Source organism: Sapajus apella, unplaced genomic scaffold, assembly GCF_009761245.1.
Source record: "Sapajus apella isolate SASKATOON/1434 unplaced genomic scaffold, GSC_monkey_1.0 scaffold100, whole genome shotgun sequence".
In the NCBI taxonomy this organism is placed as follows: domain Eukaryota; kingdom Metazoa; phylum Chordata; class Mammalia; order Primates; family Cebidae; genus Sapajus; species Sapajus apella.
The window spans coordinates 5,428,503-5,449,559 of NW_022437040.1; the positions used below are offsets into that span (position 1 = coordinate 5,428,503).

The window sequence follows — 21,057 nt, forward strand, 5'->3', positions numbered from 1 at the left end:
GACCAATAGAAATGCGCAACTGGTGGAGGCGAGGCCACTGTACCGGGCCACGCCCCATCTGCGCTTCCGCTCGGGCAGAGGAGGAGCGAGGAAACTTTCCCAGAGTTCCTTCGAGCTCCCCGGGTCCCCGCGGAGCTGCGGCCGTCAAGGGGCGGGGACGGGGGCGGAGCGCTGGAACGCCGGCCCCGAGCAGCTGGAGGCTGGGGCGTCCCTGCGGAAGCGTGCGGGGCTGGTCACGCTCCGGCCCGGCTGACTCTGGAGCCACCCTGCCGGCGTGAGACGAGGCCGTGCACGCCCTCCCAGACCCTCCGCTTCGGGAATTCGCGGAGGAGCGGCGCTCCCCACTCTCTCACATGTTCAGCGCCGAATCACGCGCGGGCCGCGACAGCTTCAGGATGGCGGACGCGAGCGCTCTCTGGTCCCCAGGTCCCTCCGCGCCCCTGGAGCGTGGTCACCCCGGACCGCCCTGTCTCTGAGGAAAAACCGCCCCGAGCCCGGGACTGCGGCTTCTCCCACGCGGGGCAGCCGGGGAGTGTGAGGGGGCCGCCCGCCTGGAGACCAGGCCGGAGGCGTGAGGGGGCTGCTCTGCCGGGACCCGGTTGCGCGGGGCGGTGCGCGGCGGGTCGCGGGAAGAGGCGGAAGGTCCCCCTCGCCTTCGGCTTCTCCCTGCCCGGCCGCCGGTGTCCCGCCCGCCGCCGCGCACAGCCTGGCCCAAGCCGCGGCGATGGCCCGGCCGCGGGATCCGCGGCGCCTCTTTAGGCTGGTGCAGGAGGGCCGGCTCCGCGCCCTGCAGGAGGAGCCGCTGGCGGCAGCGGGCTGCCCGGGGCCGGCCGGGGATACCCTCCTGCACTGCGCCGCGCGCCACGGGCGTCTGGACGTGCTGGCCTATCTGGCCGAGGCCTGGGGCATGGACATCGAGGCCGCCAACCGAGACTACAAGCGGCCCCTGCACGAGGCGGCCTCCATGGGCCACCGGAACTGCGTGCGCTACCTCCTGGGCCGAGGGGCAGCGGTCGACTCCCTGAAGAAGGCGGACTGGTAGGTGCGGGGCGGAGAGACACCTCGCCTCCCTCTCCCCGCAAAGTCGTAGCGAGTTCCCTGTGCTTCTCCGTCCCGTTGGGCACCATAATTGTTCGCAGCTCCTAGTTCTCACCCAAGGCCTGCGTGGCGGCCGGGACCGCCTGCCCAACTTTCCTTTAAAACGCAGATGACCTGCAGAGTCCCTCCTTCTGCCCTTGTGAGTTAACTGGTCAGGGCAGTCGCCTCCCTTTCTAAAGCACAGAGTAGTGTAGAATATAATCAAAGAGAATGTCACCAATGAATTGTGTGCGCTACAGATAGTCTCCGGATGCGATGTTCTAGGGACATTTAGCTGTTACTTCTGCACCAATGCATTGTTTCAGTTGACATTGCTCCAATCAATATCCTTGTTCAGAATTCCTCAGTTATTCCCTCAACGTGTGTGTGTAGAGCACTGTGCCATTGTATCCCATACGTGTAGCCTTGCATAACCACCACCACCACAGAGACACTGTACTGCACCATCATACAAGCCAATTGCCTTTCGTTAGTTAGATTGACACTGATTTTGGTACTCCACAGGTCAGGTTCGTTAGAGGGTGTGAACCTCTTCAGGAAAATAGGGAACTACATCTTACCCACTGGGGCAGGGGAATAGACCTGGTTATGTTTTGAGGGTTTTCTGTGGGTTTTCTTAGCTCTGTCCCAATTCACTGCTATCCTGTGAACTAGCTCCTAAGCAGCTTTGTCTCCCAGGTATCCCTCCTCTAGGTACACATTCGTAACAATCATTTTACCCTTATTATTTCTCCCAGTGTCTTCACAGAAGGCACAGACGTTGCCAGTCAAAGCTGTTTTCCTGCCTCCCAGACCCCTGAATCCTCTAGGTTTTCCATCTGTGCAAAGGATATATGTGTTTTGAAGACCTGGCCTCTTGCTTCTCATGTCTCAGCTGCTTCCATCTGACAGCTTCTCCTGGTTGGCCTTAGGACTCCTCTGATGATGGCCTGCACAAGGAAGAACCTGGGGGTGATCCAGGACCTGGTGGAACATGGCGCTAATCCACTCCTGAAGAACAAAGATGGCTGGAACAGTTTCCACATTGCCAGTCGAGAAGGTGACCCTCTGATCCTCCAGTACCTGCTCACTGTTTGCCCAGATGCCTGGAAGACAGAGAGCAAAATCAGAAGAACTCCTCTGCACACTGCAGGTACAGCCTACAGTTCTGCAGGCATGCAGGTACACAGATGTGGGTGCTTCACCCAGCATTGCCCAACCTCATCTTCAGGTCACCCACAGGGGAAAGGAGGATTTTGGAAAACAGATGGCAGAGAATAAGAGCACCTAGTTGGGCCAGGTGAGGTGGCTTACACCTGTAATTCCAGCACTTTGGAAGGTCGAGGAGGGTGGATCACCTGAGGTCAGGAGTTCAAGACTGGCCTATCCATTATGGTGAAGCCCCATCTCTGCTAAAAATGCAAAACGTTAGCCGAGCTTGGTGGCAGCTGCCTGTACTCCCAGCTACTCGAGAACTCCGGAGGCCGAGGCAGGAAAATGGCATAAACCTGGGAGGTGGAGGTTGTAGTGAGCCAAGATCACCCCGTTGCACTCCAGCGTGGGGCAACAAGAGTAAAACTCCATATCAAAAAAAAAAAAAAAAACACATAGGGGCCTTTTGGAATATAATAATTTTTTTTTTTTTTTTTTTTTTTTTTTTTTTTTGAGACAGAGTTTCGCTTTTGTTGCCCAGGCTGGAGTCCAGTGGTGCAATCTTGGCTCACTGCAACCTCCAACTCCCAGGTTAAAGTGATTCAGGCGTGCTTCAGCCTCCTGAGTAGCTGGGATTACTGGAGCATGCCACCATGCCCGGCTAATTTTTATATTTTTAGCAGAGATGGGGTTTCACTGTGTTGACCAGGCTGGTTTCGAACTCTTAACCTCAAGTGGTCCACCTGCCTTGGCCTCCCAAAGTGCTGGGATTATGGGTGTGAGCCACCGCTCCCAGCCTGTAGTCTAGAAAATCTAGAATGATTATACTGTAGCCACAGTTGGCAATTAGTGACCAGGGAATCCTTTCTAAAACTTTCAAATAAGTAGGAAACTTTTTTTTTAGCTGATGAATTATTTGACCAGTTTTCCGCAGGAGAAGCAATCAGCACTCCATCATTCACCCATAATAGTGGAAAACAAATAGTCATAACATTTAAGTATAGCTACTTTTAGTAGGGGAGTTAAATTCCAGGCTATTTGGTCATGGATTGCTGTTACAATGTTTTGAAATTCCTGGGAAAAAATGGACTAGCCTTGGGGATTTGCAACACAGAAGTGTAAGTTTAGGATTGAAAGTTTCCCGTGAAAGTGCATATAAACCCATAAAGATAAGATAATCAGGTGTTGGCTGTGTACATGTAAAGTGAAAACATTATTGTTCACCACTTCCGTTAAATGTTTATTTTTGTCTGGTAGTAACAGCATACCCAATTTAATGACTCCTTGTAAGTTGTTACTAATAGAATGGGGCAGAGAACAGAGACAGGTGGCAGGAAGCATTTTATATGTGCACTAAAAAGCTCTAATTCTCAGCTTTCTCCTCCCAGCAATGCATGGCCATTTAGAGGCAGTCAAGGTGCTTCTTGAGAGGTAAGAATAATACAGCAAATGGGGGAAAATATTTGCTAACTATGACAGAGTTAATATCAGTGCTACATAAAGAGCTCAGATAGATTTTTAAGAAAGAAACTGGGCTTTCAAAAGAAAAATGAACAAAAGACATAAGCAGATAAAGAATATGAAACAAAAATAATTTACAAATATCTGGGGAAAATATTTTCAATGGCAAAATCATCCATTTTTCTGTTTTTTTCAACAAGCATTTATACATTCATTTCGTGCTTAATATAAAGTAAGCCCTGTATCAGGTGCAGGGGCCACAACAGAAGCAAGACACGCGTAGTTTCTACCCTCCTAAAACACACAAGACTGGCAGGAAAGACAGACCGTGAAAGAGTCCCAAAAGTCTGGTGTGCATTACAAGGACTTGCAGGATCCCTACAGAACAAATAACAGGAAGACCCAATTCGGCTTAAGGGTAAAGAATCTCAGCGCTAATGTTTAAGCTGTGACCTGAAGGAGAAAAATAAATTAGCTGAAGTGTGAGCAAGGGAGTATTCCAGACAACAATAACAGCACCCATGCATGCTCCGAACTGGGAAAAAGTGTGGTACGTTTAAGAAACCGAAAGGTGTCTAGAATATACTGCGGCCTGAACAATGAAGTGGAGGGAGAATGAATACTATCAGCCACATTAAGGATTTTCCTTTTTTTTTTCTTTTTGAGATGGACTTTCGCTCTTGTTGCCCAGGCTGGAGTGCAGTGGCACAATCTCAGCTCACTGCAACCTCCACCTCCTGGGCTCAAGCCATTCTCCTGCTTCAACCTCCTAAGTAGCTGGGATTGCAGGCGCACGCCACCACACCCAACTAATTTTTTATGTTTTTGGTAGAGACGGGGTTTTGCTATGTTGGCCAGGCTGGTCTTGAACTCCTGACCTCAGTTGAATCATCCATCTCAGCCTCCCAAAGTGCTGGAATTACAGACATGAGCCACTATGCCTGGCCAGGACACAGATGTCTTAAATATTTTGGCTGTGGAATTGAGGGATGGGGGTAATCATTTGATTATGAAGGATGAGGGAAAGGCAGTGGCAAGAGACGACTTCATGGCCTCTGGTGCAGGAAGCTGAAGATACCAAGTGCCATCAAATGGGATGGAGAAGGTCAGAGGAGCAGCTGGTCTGCTGGGGAAGACCATCACGCTCCTGAAGGCCTAGTCCTCAGTTTAGACACAGATGGAGGAAAAGAGAGAGAGAGCTCCACACTCACAGGTTGTTTGCACACATGCAGTCCATCTGCAGGTAATCAGGTATCAACTGTCCCCTGGGTTTAAGGTGGTAAATTTTCTTAGCTCTTACTTGGGTTTCTGGCTCCAGGTGCCAATATGAACCAGACTGCAGAGACAACTGTGGCGTCACCCCTTTGATGGACGCAATCCAGTGTGGTCACATCGACATCGCTAGGCTGCTCCTCAATGAACATGGGGTATCGAAATGGTTTTGTTTTTATTCTTTTCTTTTGGTTCTTCCTACAAACATTATGTCACAGGATAAGCAGAGCACATTGTTATTCAGATCCCATGTTCCATTCCCAGCCCCTCCATACTCCCTCTCTGGGACCTGGTGACCCCTTTAAGCATCAGTGTTCCCATCTGTAAAATGGAGACAAATTTAGTTTCTTCAGAAAGTTTTATAAGGATTAAATAATATAACGTACATAAAGCAGTTAGCAAAGCGTTCAGTAAATGGTAGCTGTTTGATAGCAATAATAACAACAAACTGTCTCTGCTCATAGTGCTTTTGGCACCATAGCCTGGAACATTGAAGCGTAACCATCTTTTTGATTAGAGAGCCCTTTGAGAGCCAGGCGTGGTGGCTCATGCCTGTAATCCCAGCACTTTGGGAGGCCAGATCAGATGGGTCACCTGAAGTCAGGAGTTTGAGACCAGCCTGGCCAACATGGTAAAAGCCATCTTTAAAAATGTAAAAATTAGCTAGGCATGGTGGCACACACCTGAGGCTGAGGCAGAGACTTACTTGAACCCAGGAGGCAGAGGTTGCAGTGAGCCAAGATCGTGCCACTGCATTCCAGCTTGGGCGACAGAGTGAGACTCTGTCTCAAAAAAAAAAAAAAAAGAGAGTCCTTTGAGAATCAGACAAAAGCCACGTATCCTCTGCCCAGAGAATTGTGTGTAAACAGCTCAGTTTTGCTGAAGTGCCAGCAGGTGCCCAGTTCTAAGTTTCCCTGTTTCTTAATTTTGACCTTTGCTCCTTTCTCTCCTCTGCCGGCTAGGCTTGTCTTTCAGCAGAAGACAGCCTGGGTGCCCAGGCTCTGCACAGGGCAGCCGTCACAGGGCAGGACGAAGCCATCCGATTCTTGGTCTCCGAACTTGGCATTGATGTAGATGTGAGAGCCACATCAACCCACCTCACAGCACTTCATTATGCAGCTAAGGTTTGTTACTTCTTATGACGGCATCCCAGCTTCCCCCAGGCTTGCCTTACTCCATTGATTGGGTAGCTCTGTAGCGTCGTTTCTTTCGTCTCTATGGAAGAATTGCCCATGATATTCTCCTGAAATGGTCAGGATTCTGAAGACCTTTATCTCTTTAAATAGAAACCTGACTTTATTTTGTTTCTAGGCAAAAACTTCTAAAAAAGCCTTTTACTCTATAAAATGCCTCCCCCTCACACACACGTTTTTGTTTTCAGAATTAATGTTATTTGAAGCCGTAAATACCCATTATATGAAATTCCTGGCTCTCTCTTCTTTTTTTTTTTTTTTTTGGCAACCCCCTCCCTGGCTCTCTATTCTTACACTGAATTTCAGAAGTTAAGAAATCTTCAACCAGGGCAAGAGAATTGCATTTACCAGGCTCTCTGGGGTGTTAAATATGAAGATGAGCAAACATTTTCACTGGAAAAGTAGCTATTTTAAATGCTAGGAACGGTTTACCTATTATCTTTAACATTATCTATGGTTCTATGCCTTTATTTGGTTTTTCCAAGATGGAGTCTTGCTCTGTCGCCCAGGCTGGAGTGCAGTGTCCCCTCGGCTCACTGCAGCCTCCACCTCCCAAGTTCAAGCGAGTCTCCTGCCTCAGCCTCCTGAGTAGCTGGGATTACAGATGCATGCCACCATAGCCAGCTAATTTTTGTATTTTTAATAGAGACGAGGTTTCATCATGTTGGCCAGGCTGGTCTCCAACTGTTGATCTAGTGATCCGCCTGCCTTCGCCTCTCAAAGTGCTGGGATTATAGGTGTGAGCCACTGTGCCCAGCCTATTTGTTTTTTAATCAACCACTTTCTCCTGCCTGATGTCCTGCTTGTGCCGAAGCTGGGTAGATGCACATGGATAGGCTGAGTGCTCTGTGGCTACAGGGTCGTCTTACAGGAAGAGTGAACCTGGAACCTTAATTGTAGTCTTATTACATAGTAGCAGACTTAACTGATTTATAAATATTTTATATTTATAAAATACAATGTTTAAATAATATCCCGCTAGCTATAATAGGAATTCCCATTTATGAGAGGTCATGATCTTTTCTAGTTTATCTCTGTCCTGAAGATTTTAACAAGTGTATATTTGCTTGGAATATTTTAGAGTTGTGGATTCTGTATAAATCACAAGATTTATATACTGCTCACAGTGATGGAAAGTAACTGCATTGGGTCAGTAATTTGGCTCACAGAGTTGATCATCTATATTATAATAATTAAATGTCATCAAAATATTTAATGATTTATACTAGAATTGAGAGTGATACAAAAATTTGTATCATTCTTACTTTAGATGCGAAAATTTGGCTGGGCGCAGTGGTTCACACCTGTAATCCCAACACTTTGGGAGACTGAGGTGGGAGGATCCCTTGAGCACAGGAGTTCATAATCAGTCTGGACAACATAGTGAGACCCTGTCTCTTTAAAAAAAAAAAAAAAAAAAAAAAAAGGATATGAAAATTCACTTCTGGCAGTTGACTCTTTTAGAAAACGTGCCTAATATGTGTTAGCGTCTGTGTTTACAGTGTGAAAGGAAAATAAAAACCTGGGACTCCCAACTCTGCCGAAAAAAAAAAAAATTAAACTGAAAGCTGAGTCATGCAGAGAGCTGCCTTTCCTTTTGTTCCTGAGCAGATAGCTACAGATAAAGGGTTAAATATTTCCACAGGTAGCTATATTCATCTTATCTTATGTAAAGCGCCAATTTACTGAGTGGAAACAGATATTTAATATACTATTGCCTATTCCCCCAGCCTGCCCCTTTTATCTTGCATCGTGGATTCAGTAAATTCAGTAATGTGACCATAACTTCCTCCGTTTCACTCCAGCCCTCTTTTCCCCTTTCAATGTTAAAGCCCTCAAAATCATTTTTGGAGAAAGACACAGACCTGTCTCCCAGGTATATCCTTAATCTTGGCAAAATAAACTCTTTAAATTCATTGAGACCTGTCTCAAATACTTTTTGGTTTGCAAAAGGTTTTCTTTTATCCTCATCACAGTGATAATAAATTTGTTTCAATTCAGGAAGGACATACAAGTACAATTCAGACTCTCTTATCCTTTGGAGCTGACATCAACTCTAAAGATGAAAAAAATCGATCAGGTACCGTTTAATTTTATATATGCCTTGGAAATTAGTAAGCTGAGTATAACCAATACACTTTTATATTTAAAACACTGGTTTTAATACTGTCCTTTTTTTTTTTTTTTTTTTTTTTTTTGTTTGTTTGTTGTTTTGTTGTTGTTGAGACAGTTTCCCTCTGTCGCCCAGGCTGGAGTACAGTGGCACGATCTCGGGTCACTGCAACCTCTGCCTCCCAGCTCAAGCAATTCTCGTGCCTCAGCCTCCCAAGTAGCTGGGATTATAGGCATGCACCACCATGCCTGGCTAATTTTTGTATTTTTAATAGAGGCGAGGTTTCCCCATGTTGGCCAGGCTGGTCTTGAACTCCTGACCTCCAACAATCTACCTGCCCCAGCCTTCCAAAGTGCTGGGATTACAGGTATGAACCACTATGCCCGGCCTTAATATTATTCTTCTCATAGCTCAGTAACTTTTCCTTAAAATATCTTTTCCTCTGCAAAACGGTGGTACAATTGCTGTTAACATAACAATGATGATGACTCCACTCATTACAACTGCTATTGTTAACCTTTGTTTTGTTTTCGTTTTTTTTGAGAGGGAGTTTCACTCTTGTTGCCCAGGCTGGAGTACAATGGTGTGATCTCGGCTCACTGCAACCTCTATTTTCTGGGTTCAGGTGATTTTCCTGTCTCAGCCTCCCAAGTAGCTGGGATTACAGGCAGATGCCACCACCCCCCCTAATTTTGTATTTTTAGTAGAGACGGGGTTTCTCCATGTTGGTCAGTCTGGTCTTGAACTGCCAACCTCAGGTGATCCGCCCACCTCGGCCTCCCAATATGCTGGTATTATAGGTGTGAGCCACCGTGCCTGGCCCAACTTTTGTTATTATTTTAAATCTTAATGACATATGCGTCATAAAAGCAGTTTCTTTCTAGGGCATGATGACACCTGCTATCCAGGTATTGTATAAATTCTTCACAGGTCATCTGTTTTGGAGTATATTTAGGAACTATATTCACTATGTTTGTTTTGTTAATTTAGAATATTCAGAAACATATTCTGAGAGCTAATTCTTTAGACTTCAACTTTAGAATAAACCCTCTAACAGCCTGTGAGCCAAAGGCCATCTCACAAGGGTTTAGTGGGATTTTTTTTTTTTTTTTTTCTTTGAGGCGGAGTCTCACTCTGTCACCCAGGCTGGAGGGCAGTAGCATGATCTCAGCTCACTGCAACCTCTGCCTCCTGGGTTCAAGCGATTCTCGTGCCTCCCAAGTAGTGGGACTACAGGTACTCACCACCATGCCCAGTTATTTTTTGTATTTTTAATAGAGACAGGATTTCACCATGTTTGCCAGGCTGTCAAACTCCTGACCTTAAGTGGTCTGCCCACCTCAGCCTCCCAAGGTGTTAGGATTACAGCCATGAGCCACCGTGCCTGGCCTAGTGGGATCTTTCTAATGCTTCAAAGTCTTGCAGATACCTAACTACTCCAGGGCTTGAAAGGGCATATGCTCAGCCCAGGAAGGTTCACGGCTTCCCTGCTGGAGCGAAGGCAGCAGAATCAGCAGTGCTCCTGGACTCAGCATACCAGGAACCTCAGTGCTGAAATATCCATAGTGGGAAGCTTCTTCAACAGTGCTTTTTTGGCTACACAATTCTTATTCGTGGTGATATTTTTATTTACAAAGCAAATTCAACAAACCTTTTAGAAAGTTTTCTGTACCATGTAAAGTGTGTTTCCAGAGTGTTCAGGAGTATGGGGAGGACACCTCCTATTTCTTGTTAACTTGTTCCGTTGGTTGCTTTAATAAATTGTTGTTTGTTTGGTAGGTTGGTGTTTTTTTGAGATGGAATCTCACTCAGGCTGGAGTGCAGTGGTGCGATCTTGGCTCACTGGCAACCTCCGTCTCCTGGGTTCAAGCCTCCTGGGTTCTCCTGCCTCAGCCTCCTGAGTAGCTGGGATCACAGGTGCATGCCACCACACCTGGCTAATTTTTTGTATTTTTAGTAGAGACAGGATTTCACCACATTGGTCAGGCTGGTGTCGAACTCCTGACCTTGTGATTTGCCCGCCTCATCCTCCCAAAATGCTGGGATTACAGGCGTGAGCCACTATGCCCGGCCTAGATAAGTTTCTTAAATGGTCTTTAACTGGTTTTGTTATCTTTAAAACTATTTTCAACCCAATCAGGTTAAAAAGAAAAATATTTTGATCTAGAATAGGTGAAGTTGTAAGGGTGACTCATGAAAGATATTAAAAGTTGATTTTTTATTGAGCGCTATCAACTCATGAGGTCAGTATTGCTCCAGGGGTTCTGTTTTAAGTCTGTGTGATTTTTGTCACCCCTCAGCCCTGCATCTGGCCTGTGCAGGTCAGCACTTGGCCTGCGCCAAATTTCTCCTGCAGTCAGGACTGAAGGATTCTGAAGACATCATGGGCACCCTGGCTCAGCAGCTCACAAAGAGATCAGATGTCCTTTGGGGCTTTGGCCACAGCTCAATGACATAGGATGTTTCCAAGAGGAGGCAATAAAGCACATGGTAATTCATATCTTGCTTCTTAAGTCATTCACAGATTCAGCAAAACCAGTTGGGAGCCAGTTTTCCATCTCCTCCTCCTCCTCCCTTCTCCCATCCTGCATGTCCCACTCCTGCTAAGGATTTCCCAGTGATCGGGGGGCTGGGTTCCCAGCTCCATGACAGGCACATTATGAAGTCCTGAGCACAGCCATAATCTTTCTGTAGTCCATATCTCAGTGTTTTACTCTTAAAGTAGAATAGATAGTTTGTGAGGTCAGGCTATGGAATCCTTAGAGAAGCACATACCATGCATGAATATAATATGGTATACACACTTTTATAAATACATGAAATATCTTTTTTTTTTTTTTTTTGAGACAGAGTCTGGTTCTGTCACCAAGGCTGGAGTGCAGTGGCACGCTCTTGGCTCACTGCAACCTCTGCCTCCTGGAGTCAAGCGATTCTCCTGCCTCAGCCTCCCGAGTAGCTGGGATTACAGGCGCACAGCACCACACCCAGCTAATTTTTGTATTTTTAGTAGAGATGGGGTTTCACCATGTTGGTCAGGCTGGTCTCAAACCTGCGACCTCCACTGGCCTCAGCGTCCCAAAGTGCTGGGATTACAGACGTGAGCCACTGTGCCCAGCTGAAATATCTTATAATAACTGCTACGTGATAATAATATTAAAAATGATAATATTAAAATGATAACAATATTATGATAATATTAAAAATACTATGATAATATTAAAATTATAAAATACTACGATAATATATTTTTTAAAAATTATAAAACACTATGATATTATCATAGTATTATAAAATACTATGGTAATATTAAAAATATAACATAAATTGCTATTAGCTTGAGCTGTAAAATGTAATTGGCCTGTTTAATTTCTTCCTTCATAGGCTTTTACTTGACCATTACAATGGTTCACTTGGTTTTGTAACCAGGGAGGGCATGCTTATAATCTGTTTACACATGCATTTACAAGAAATTAATAAAAGCTTTTATATGCTCTAAGGACTGCTAGTTAAGCTATCAAGTTTTAATTTTGTGGGGTTTTGTTAGTTTTAATAGATAGATTCAGTGTTGGCCCCCTTCAGTAATAAATACATTTAGAAAATGTAACTAAGGACTGGGCATGGTGGCTCGTGCCTGTAATCCCAGCACTTTAGGAGGCTGAGGCAGACAGATCAGTTGAGACCAGGAGTTCAAGACCAGCCTGGCCAACATGATAAAACCTTATCTCTGCCAAAAATACAAAGATTAGCTGAGTGTGGTGGTGCATGCCTGTAGTCCCAGCTACCAGGGAGGCTGAGGCATGATAATTGCCTAAATCCAGAAGGTGGAGGTTGCAGTGAGCTGAGATCATGTCACTACACTCCAGCCTGGGTGACAAGAGTGAGACTCTGTCTAACAAAAAAAAAAAAAATGTAACTAGGATATTTACAAAATTTCTGTTAACCTGAGTTGAAGATTGGAGTTTTTTGCCTTTAAAACCTGTTTTCCATCCTGTCCCGTCTACCCAAGGAACCCTCTGACTGTTAAGGAATGAAACACTCGACATTTAGCTTTAAAAAATTTTGTAGCCTCTTAAAATGAATTAAAGATAGGATGAGTCCTCAGGCATTTAGATTCTTTTTCTCCTTTTTTTCCTTTTCTTTCTTTTCCTTTTTTGATCCTTTTCTCTGAATTGCAAAGAATAATTATTACTCGAGATCAGTCTTTTTAATAATATGCATCAATTGCAAGCAACATTGAATCCTCTTGTTCAGTGTGATCCAGCAAATGCTTATTACACACCCACCTTATTCTCAGTGTTAGGCTTAGCTTGGCACAGAGCAAGAATTTCCTGTTCCTCTTAATTATTCCCAGATGGCATCAGCAGATTCCTGTTTCTAACCACCAAATCACTGTTCTGGTAGAAACACTCCTGTCTTGTGACCTCTAAATTACACGCTCTCTCCATCTGCACTGATTTGAGATGCAGTTGCCACTTTTCTGTTGCTTCAGAGATGCCTGCATTGATGCCGTCTGGGTCTGAAGATGGTCCTGTTGGGCACATATTTCAGGCGTGCAGGTGGGACTGAAAGATCAGCCTGGGACTGCCCTCTTTCCTCTCAGCACCACATGAGCAGCTTTGTGTTTCCAGTAGCTGCATGCATGATCAGCTTCCATTTGGCTTTGCTTCTGACCTTACAAACCAGCTGATGATGACAACACAGCGTGTCGTTCTGTTTTCCTGGATTCCACACACCTTTGTAATAGAAACCATGGTCACCGGATGCCACTGCTGAAACCACTAAACACCCAGAGATGGCAGTGATTATAAGAACATTAATTGTGGTCTGGGCACAGTAGCTCATGCCTGTAACCTCAGCACTTTGGGAGGCCAAGACAGGTGGATCACCTGTGGTCAGGGGTTTGAGACCAGCCTGAACAATATGGTGAAACTCCATTAGCCGGTCGTGGTGGTGTGCACCTGTAATCCCAGCTACTTGGGAGGCTGAAGTAGGAGAATCGCGTTAATCGGGAGGCAGAGGTTGCAGTGAGCAGAGATCTTGCCACTGCACTCCAGCCTGGGCGACAGAGTGAGACTCCATCTCAAAAAAAAAATACAAAAATTAGCCCAGTGTGATGGCAGGCACCTGTAATCCCAACTACTTTAGAAGGCTGAGGCAGGAGAATTACTTGAACCTGGAAGGTAGAGGTTGCAGTAAGCCAAGATTGCACCATTGCACTCCAGCCTGGGTGACAGAGCAAGACTCCGTCTCAAAAAAATAAAAAATAAATAAAGAACATTAATTGAGACAAAGACAGTAGCAATAATAGAATAATAACCAGATATTTCCATAACAATAGTATATGAGGAATGCTGTGCCAATGATAATTGATATTTTTCTATTAGTTATAGTTACTTTCCTCACCTCCTTCGGGTCTTTACCTACAAATCGCCTTCTCAGTGAGGCCTGCCCAGGCCTCCCAGTCAAAAATTATATCCTTTTCTTCAAAGATTTGATAACTTCTTTTCCCAGTTTATTTTTTCTTCTTAGCATTTGCTGTTAACAAATGTACCAATATAATTTAGTTATTTGTTTTGTTCATTGTTTTTCTCCCCCACTGGTATGCCGGCTCCTTGGACTGATTTTTGTCTTTTAAATTTAAAATTATTATATAGTTAATGGGCGATAAAAGCACTTGCAATTTACTATATGCAGGCTAGAGTGCTAAGCTCTTACCTAGATTGTCTCATTTTGTCCTCTGACTCTTGCACCATGCAGCCCCTTCTCATTATTATTTGCTCTCAAGCATCTTTTCCCATACACACTTTCACAAAGAGTCTCTACTTTTTGCCCTCAGCTCACAGGCACCTCCCACCCCCCTGCAGTCTGGCTTTGTTATTACTGCTCTGTGCAGACTCTTCCTTTTGTGTACCAGTGACATCCTAATTGCCATATCAAGTGATACACCTTTAGCCCTTAGGTTACTGATCCTTTCAGTTCACTACCTGCTTCTGAACTCTTGCCACATGCAATAACACACTCCTGGGTTTTTCTTTCTGCCTTTTCCTTCTCTTCCTCTGCACTCCTTTGTCAGGCCAGCCCACCATGCTCGTGTGTCCCCGCTTCTGTCTCCAGCATCTCCCTCATTTTGAGTTTTCTCCCGAAGCATTCCCATCCCTGCCTTGGGTTTCAGCTACACCCTAATGTCGGTAACACTCAGATCTCTCTCTAGCCCTTACTTTCCACCGCCTGCTTACATTTCTGCATGGGTTTCCTGAGGCTGTCAGTTTATTCAACACCTAGCCTTCCCCACGACCCACTGACATATAGGCCTGCTTTCCTGCCTTGGTTGATGACACCACAGTTCACCCCACCCGTGTGGGAAAGCTGGGAGTCAGTCATGAGTCCTCCCTCTTCAGGAGTCCCTGCAGAGGACAGCTGCTGGGCAGCTCTCTCATCTGCCTGTTCCACACCATCCCTACTGCAGCTCCTGCAGAAAGCTCTCACACTTTCCTCCTAGACCACAGTGGCGGCCATCTCTTAAATGAGAGATGTGAGAGTGTGAGAGCTCTGTTGGTAGAATTGCTTACAGGCCCCTCCTGTTGCTTGTGCTCCGGCCAGAAGCTGCACAGGGCATGGGCTGATAAACACATCTACTCCCTGTGTTTTCCCAGGAGTGCGCAGGCTCAGCTCCACCTCAACATGGCTGCCAGGGGGCTGTCACTAATTTGACCAAGGGCATTGATTGCCAATGGTGGCTTAACCTGCCTCCCAGAGCAGGCACTACACTTTCACTAGGATTTCTGATTGCCTCAACTAAGACCCACTTCTGCCAGGGCTGTCAGCTGGTCCTAAAAGCATACTCGCTGCCATGGTGAGTGTGTGTTATTAAGCACAATCTAAGCAGAAGAAAAGAGATGCAAAGAGGTAAAAATTGTAATCACTTGAAAATAGTGAGGATCTAACGTATATTACCAAAAAAAATTATGTGAGAAAATACAAGACAAGACGGAAAGGATCACAAAATGGAAACGAGATGGCAAAACTCGGGCTAAAGAAGCTGGAGGGAACTGTAGGGAGGGAGCTCAGGCAGTAAGAAGAGGGAGGAGCAAGCACTGAATTTAATATAAACCCGAGACATTGCTAGAATCCACCAGTAGGTGGCAGACCAGAAAAATGTCCCTTTTAGTCTCCCAGACTTGTTTTTAAGGCTTACTGTGAAATACAGAAAATAGTAAAGGAGAAAACAAAAATAATCTATAGTTCCACCACCCAGATGGAACCACTCTTATTTCCCCCGTAGTCTTTCAAAATGCATATAGGGCCGAGCATGGGGATTCATGCCTATAATCCCAGCACTTTCGGAGGCTGAGGCGGACAGATCACTTGAGGTCAGGAGTTTGAACCCAGGAGGTAGCTACCTACTGCCTCAGCCTCCCAAGTAGCTGGGACTACAGGCGCCCTCCACCACACCTGGCTAATTTTTGTATTTTTACTAGGGACTGGGGTTTTACCATGTTGCCCAGGCTGGTCTCAAACTCTGCCTCGGCCTCCCAAAGTGCTGGGATTACAGGTGTAAGCCATCTTGCTTGACCCCTAACTTTTTTGTTTGTTTGTTTGTTTGAGATGCAGTCTTGCTCTGTCACCCAGGCTGGAGTGCAGTGGCGCGATCTCAGCTCACTGCAGCCTCTGCCTCCTGAGTTCCAGCAACTCTCCTGCCTCAGCCTCCTGAGTAGCTGGGATTACAGGTGCAAGCCACCATGCCCAGCTAATTGTTATATTTTTAGTAGAGACAAGGTTCCACCATGTTGGTCAAGTTGGTCTCTGACTCCTGACCTCGTGATCCACCTGCCTCAGCCTCTCAAAGTGCTGAGATTACAGGCATGAGCCACCGCGCCCATCCTTGGCCCCCTAACTTTATATTACAAGCAAATCCTAATGCTCTTTACAACTTTGTGAATGTCGTGTTTCATGACTGTCTGATGCTCCATTGTATTACTGTCCATATTGAATCTTCTGTATTGCCTCTTTCATTGGTTTCCATTTAATTTTTAAGATGTAGATGGAATAATCAGTAGAGCTCTGTCAAATTCAACTGGAGGCAAGGGTGGCCGGTTAGGGACAGAAACAGCTATTCAAGCTGATCTGCAAAGGTTGACCTGCACCAGTGGGTGGGAGACACAGGCTGCGCAGAGGCCTGAGCAACTCTGCACCTTTGACTGCGTTGTGTGGTGAAGGAAAGAAAAGAAAGTGGTTTGACAGGACAATAGTTTTCTCTGAGAGGGTAAATGGGGGGTTGAGCGTGTGGCATGTTTGTAGACTGGGAAAGAAGCCTGGAGAGGGAGGAAGCCAGCAGTGAGGAAGTGAGGGTTCTGTGGGACAAGGCCCTGCAGAAAGTCTGGGAAGTAGGCTTAGAAGCCGTTGGAAAGCTCAGCTCCAGATGCAGAAGGAGCATTTCCTTCTCAGACAAAGAAAAGAAGCAGGGTGAGGAGGAGGTAAAAGTCCACTGCCAGTATCTCGGAGGGTGGGGCATGTTTATTGCATTTCGTACAAGAATGAATAATAAGGTGGACTTATATTTGGCTGTTTTTACACTTTTAAAAATTGCACTCAATTCAGTTGGAAAGGGTGATGTGATTTCGATTGAGAAAGAAACAAGATGGGAGTGAGGGCTGGCCTCTGCTGATTGTGGTGATGGCAGGAACTTGATTGGCCTGTGTGATTAGCCCATCCTGAAGCATTCCCAGAACCCTGCCTCCTACCACCATGCTGAGAATGTGATTGCCTTGATACTAAGGACAGGCCTGCTCACTCCTGGGAAAACACAGAGAGTGGATGTGTTTATCGGCCCATGCCCTGTGCAGCTTCTGGCCTGAGCACAGCAACAGGAGGGGCCTGTAGGCATTTCTACCAACAGGTGCCTTTCCTGGCTTTAGCATGGGTGAACCAGTCTCTTTTTCCTTCTTCCTACTCTGGAAGGCCCAGCACATCCTCAAGGGGAGTGACACCCTGGGGGCATTTGAAACAACATTTTAAAAATAGCAATGGCCCTGCGAGGTGGCTCACACCTATAATCCCAGCATTTTGGGAGGCCAAGATGGTCAGATCGCTTGAGGTCAGGAGTTCGAGACCAGCCTGGACAACATGGTGAGACCTTGTTGTTATAAAAAACACAAAAATTTAGCTGCACATGGTGTGCCTATAGTCCCAGCTACTTAGGAAGCTGAGGTGGGAGAATTGCTTGAGCCCAGGAGGTCAAGGATGCAGTGAGCTGTGATTACACCACTGTATTCCAGCCTGGGTGACAGAGCAAGACCGTTTCGGGAAAAAAAAAAAAAAAAAAAAGCAGTAGGGAGCAAATGAGGACTGGCTGGTGCCTGGGCAGAGTCACAGGGAGAGGCCCAGAGCCAATGCTGACCTCATTGTGTGGGTGCACTGGGGGCCTCTGCGAAGGGGTCGGTGAGGAGCTGGACAAGGATCAGAGCAGGTTTGAGAGAGAATTGGAAAGCAGGGCCTGGAGCTGGAAAATGAAGCAATGGAGAGGGATATGGATTGATTTTTTTTTTTTTTTTTTAATGGAGCAGATTACAGTTTATAGATTGACTGCTGAGAGAATGCTCCAACAGACGGGAAGTGAGGAGGAGGAATGAACCTAATGTCCATATGAAGCACCTAGAGTCTTGTTAAAATGTAGATTCCTTCAAACCTAGGGATCCTGAAAAAAATGCAGATTCCCGCAGGAAGGGGTGGAAGGGTGCTGGGCCAGTCAAAAAACTACCTACTGGATACCATTCTCACTGCCTGAGTGAGGCGATCCTTACTGCAGACCTCAGTATCATGCAATACAGCCACGTAACAAACCTGCACATGTATCCCCTGTATTTAAAATAAAAGTTGAAATTAGAAAATTTTTAAGATGCAGATTTCCCCCCTCCCCTGGCAACCCCAGCTTGCTTCCAGGAGCAGCCATAGAGTCCCTGCTCTGCAGACCACATTGAGTAGATTCTTGTGCACGAGGGGAAATGTTTGTTTCTCTGCCGGTTCCTCCCCAGCCTCAAGAGGAAAGCCAAGCAGAAGGGCACAGAGCAGGAGCTGGCGCACTTGGTGCTGGGAGACACCAAGTGTCTCCTAGGTGCTTCATCTTCCCAGTGAAATAGGAAAGCAGGTGATCAGCCGATAGTGAGGACACAGTCTGGGAGGTCTGAGGAGTTAGGGGAGCAGAGACCTGGGCAGTGCTTCTCAGGCTACCACCGTCTGAACACAGGTGGCTGCGTAGCCCCAGGGGGCTGGGCCTATAGGTCCAGGGTAGAGTGTAAGAATTTGCACTTTTGTTCTTTTCCTTTCTGTAACAGTTTTATTGAGGTATAATTGTTATACAAATCTTCAAATTCTTGATGTATACAGTTTGCTGAATTCAGACATATTTGTGCACCCAGGAAACTATCACCACAGTCAAAGCAGTAAACACATCCCTCGCCTCCAAAAGCAGGGCATCCAATCTTTTGGCTCCCCTGGGCCACATTGGAAGAAGAATAACTGTCTTGAGCCACACGTAAAATACACTAACAGTAAGGATAGCTGACGAGCTATCCTTAAAATCTCACTGTTATAAGAATGTTTACAAATTTGTGTTGGGCCACATTCAAGCCACCTGGGCCACGGGTTGGACAAGCTTGTCCAAAAGTTTCTTCCCGCCCCTTTGCTTTTTTTTGGCTTTTTGTGGTACGAATATGAACTTTTAATATGAGGTCTACCCTCTAACTTTGTGAATGCACAGCACAGTAACAGTCACTGCAGGTGGCATGCTGCCCACCCATCTAGAGGACTGATTCTTCTGGCACAGGGGAAACTTGATCTGAATTGAGGGCAGCTCCCCTTTCCCTCTCCTGGGGGATTTGCATGTCTCCCAGTTCCCAAGTAACGCTGGTGTGGACGCTGCTTTGGGGAGGCCAAGTGTTGAGAACCCATGGAGTCAGGGACGTGGAGGGATCACCGGTTGTATAAGGGCAGCTGAGGGTCTCTGCCTGAAGTTTTCTCCAACACAGTCAGCTGCTCTGGGATAGTAGGTGGAAAGTTAGAATTCACTAGGATGGAGACTTTTCCAGGCAAACAGAGCAAAAGGGTCATTTAGCACCATGTCTGGTACAGGGGAAATGCCCAAAACACACAGCTTTTTACTATCTAGCACCAGCCTCCCCTTCCCTCCTCTCTTCCAACTACATGGGAATCTCCTTCTCTGACTGCACAATATATAGAGCCAGGCCTTGTGGCCGGCAGCCCTGAGTCCAGCTGTGGGACCTTGCACTAGCTGCTTGCCCTCTCTGAGCTTCAGTTTCATCTGTAAACTGAGATGATAATAACTTTCTTCACAGAGTTGCTGGGAGCCTGAGTAAGACATGGCACCTTTCACTTTTCGGCTCAGAGAAGGCCAAGTGCAACTTTCTTTAGTCATCCTGAAGCTGAGTTCAACTGACCCCAGCGCCCTACATTTGACCCCAGCAAGATCAAAGTTGTATATCTGAGGTACACCAGTGACAAAGTCAGTGCCACATCTGCGCTCGCTCCCAAGGTCAGCCCCCTGGGTCTGTCTCCAAAAATGGTTGTTGATGGCATCACCAGTCATTGATTGGAAGGGTCTGAGGATGACAGTGAAACTGACCAGCCACAACAGACAGGCCCGGAGTGAGGTGGTGCCTTCCACCTCTGCCCTGATCATCACAACCCTCAGAAATCACCAGTAGACAGAAAGAAACAAAAAAACACAGTGGAAACACCACTTTTGATGAGATTATCAACATTGCCAACAGATGCAGCACCAGTCTTTTTAGCCAGAGAACTCTCTGGAACCATTAAAGAATTCCTGGGAACTGCCCAGTCTGTGAGCTGTAATGTTGATGGTATCGCAGATGATACCAACAGTGGAGCAATGGAATCCCCAGCTACTTAAAAAGTGCAAAGGAAAATATTTTAAGACAGGGTTATCTGATAACCAAAAAAAAAAAAGACATTGCATCTAAGCCACTTAGCACTGTGTCTGGTGTGTAGCAAATAATAAATGTCAGCAATTCCCAAAGAACCCAGGAATAGAAAGCATTTAGTAAAAAATTAGCTCTTGGCATAATCTCTTCATGCCCAGCAGAGCAGTCAAACATCTTTCAGATTCACAAGAATTAATTTCTCCTCCCCTGTTCCTGCTTTGCACGTTGTAGCAGTCATCACATGGTTCACCTTAAGTTAGAGAACTATTTATGAATGTGGTAGTCAAGGCCACTGAGTCTTGTGTCCCTGGAGGTGAGTTACTTTTTTTTTTTTTTTGGAGACAGTGTTGCTCTGTCTCCCAGGCTGGAGTGCAGTGGTGTGATCTCGGCTCACTGCAAACTCTGTCCCCCAGGTCAGGTGATTCAGGGGGAAACACTTGATCTGAATTGATGAATTCAGACATATTTGTGCACCCAGGAAACTATCACCACAGTCAAAGCAGTAAACACATCCCTCACCTCCAAAAGCAGGGCATCCAATCTTTTGGCTTCCCTGGGCCACACTGGAAGAAGAATAATTGCCTTGAGCCACACATAAAATACACTAACACTAAGGATAGCTGATGAGCTTTAAAAAAACACCTCAGGCCGGGCGCGGTGGCTCAAGCCTGTAATCCCAGCACTTTGGGAGGCCGAGGCGGGTGGATCACAAGGTCAAGAGATCAAGACCATCCTGGTCAACATGGTGAAACCCCATCTCTACTAAAACTACAAAAAATTAGCTGGGCATGGTGGCGCATGCCTGTAGTCCCAGCTACTGAGGAGGTTGAGG

At 46.2% G+C, this 21,057-nt stretch overlaps 1 protein-coding gene across 12 annotated transcripts; it reads left to right on the top strand.

Annotated features, from left to right (window-relative positions):
• The first annotated feature begins 157 nt into the window (after nt 1-157).
• Nucleotides 158-20,363, top strand: ANKRD16 (ankyrin repeat domain 16). 12 transcript variants are annotated; one of them, XR_004262629.1, is made up of 9 exons: nt 163-1,038; nt 2,010-2,230; nt 3,618-3,660; nt 5,009-5,117; nt 5,925-6,086; nt 8,157-8,235; nt 10,569-10,758; nt 17,958-18,099; nt 19,620-20,363. XR_004262629.1 is itself a non-coding variant. In XM_032258201.1 (8 exons), exons 1-7 carry the CDS (start codon nt 725-727, stop codon nt 18,050-18,052), a joined length of 1,023 nt encoding a protein of 340 aa, XP_032114092.1. In that variant the 5' UTR covers nt 161-724; the 3' UTR covers nt 18,053-18,099; nt 19,620-20,363. The 12 variants fall into 12 exon arrangements, 11 of the variants coding, with proteins under 11 accessions (XP_032114094.1, XP_032114092.1, XP_032114091.1 ...); XM_032258201.1 differs by lacking the exon at nt 10,569-10,758 and having other exon boundaries at nt 161-1,038; XM_032258200.1 differs by lacking the exons at nt 10,569-10,758; nt 19,620-20,363 and adding an exon at nt 18,300-18,836 and having other exon boundaries at nt 161-1,038.
• The last annotated feature ends 694 nt before the right edge of the window (nt 20,364-21,057 follow it).

Coding starts and splice junctions, on each gene's coding strand:
- ANKRD16 (XM_032258196.1), top strand. CDS start 725: ATGGCCCGGCCGCGGGATCCGCGGCGCCTCTTTAGGCTGGTGCAGGAG. Junction 6,087..8,156: donor CACTTCATTATGCAGCTAAG/GTTTGTTACTTC, acceptor GTTTCAATTCAG/GAAGGACATACAAGTACAAT. Junction 8,236..10,568: donor AGATGAAAAAAATCGATCAG/GTACCGTTTAAT, acceptor GTCACCCCTCAG/CCCTGCATCTGGCCTGTGCA.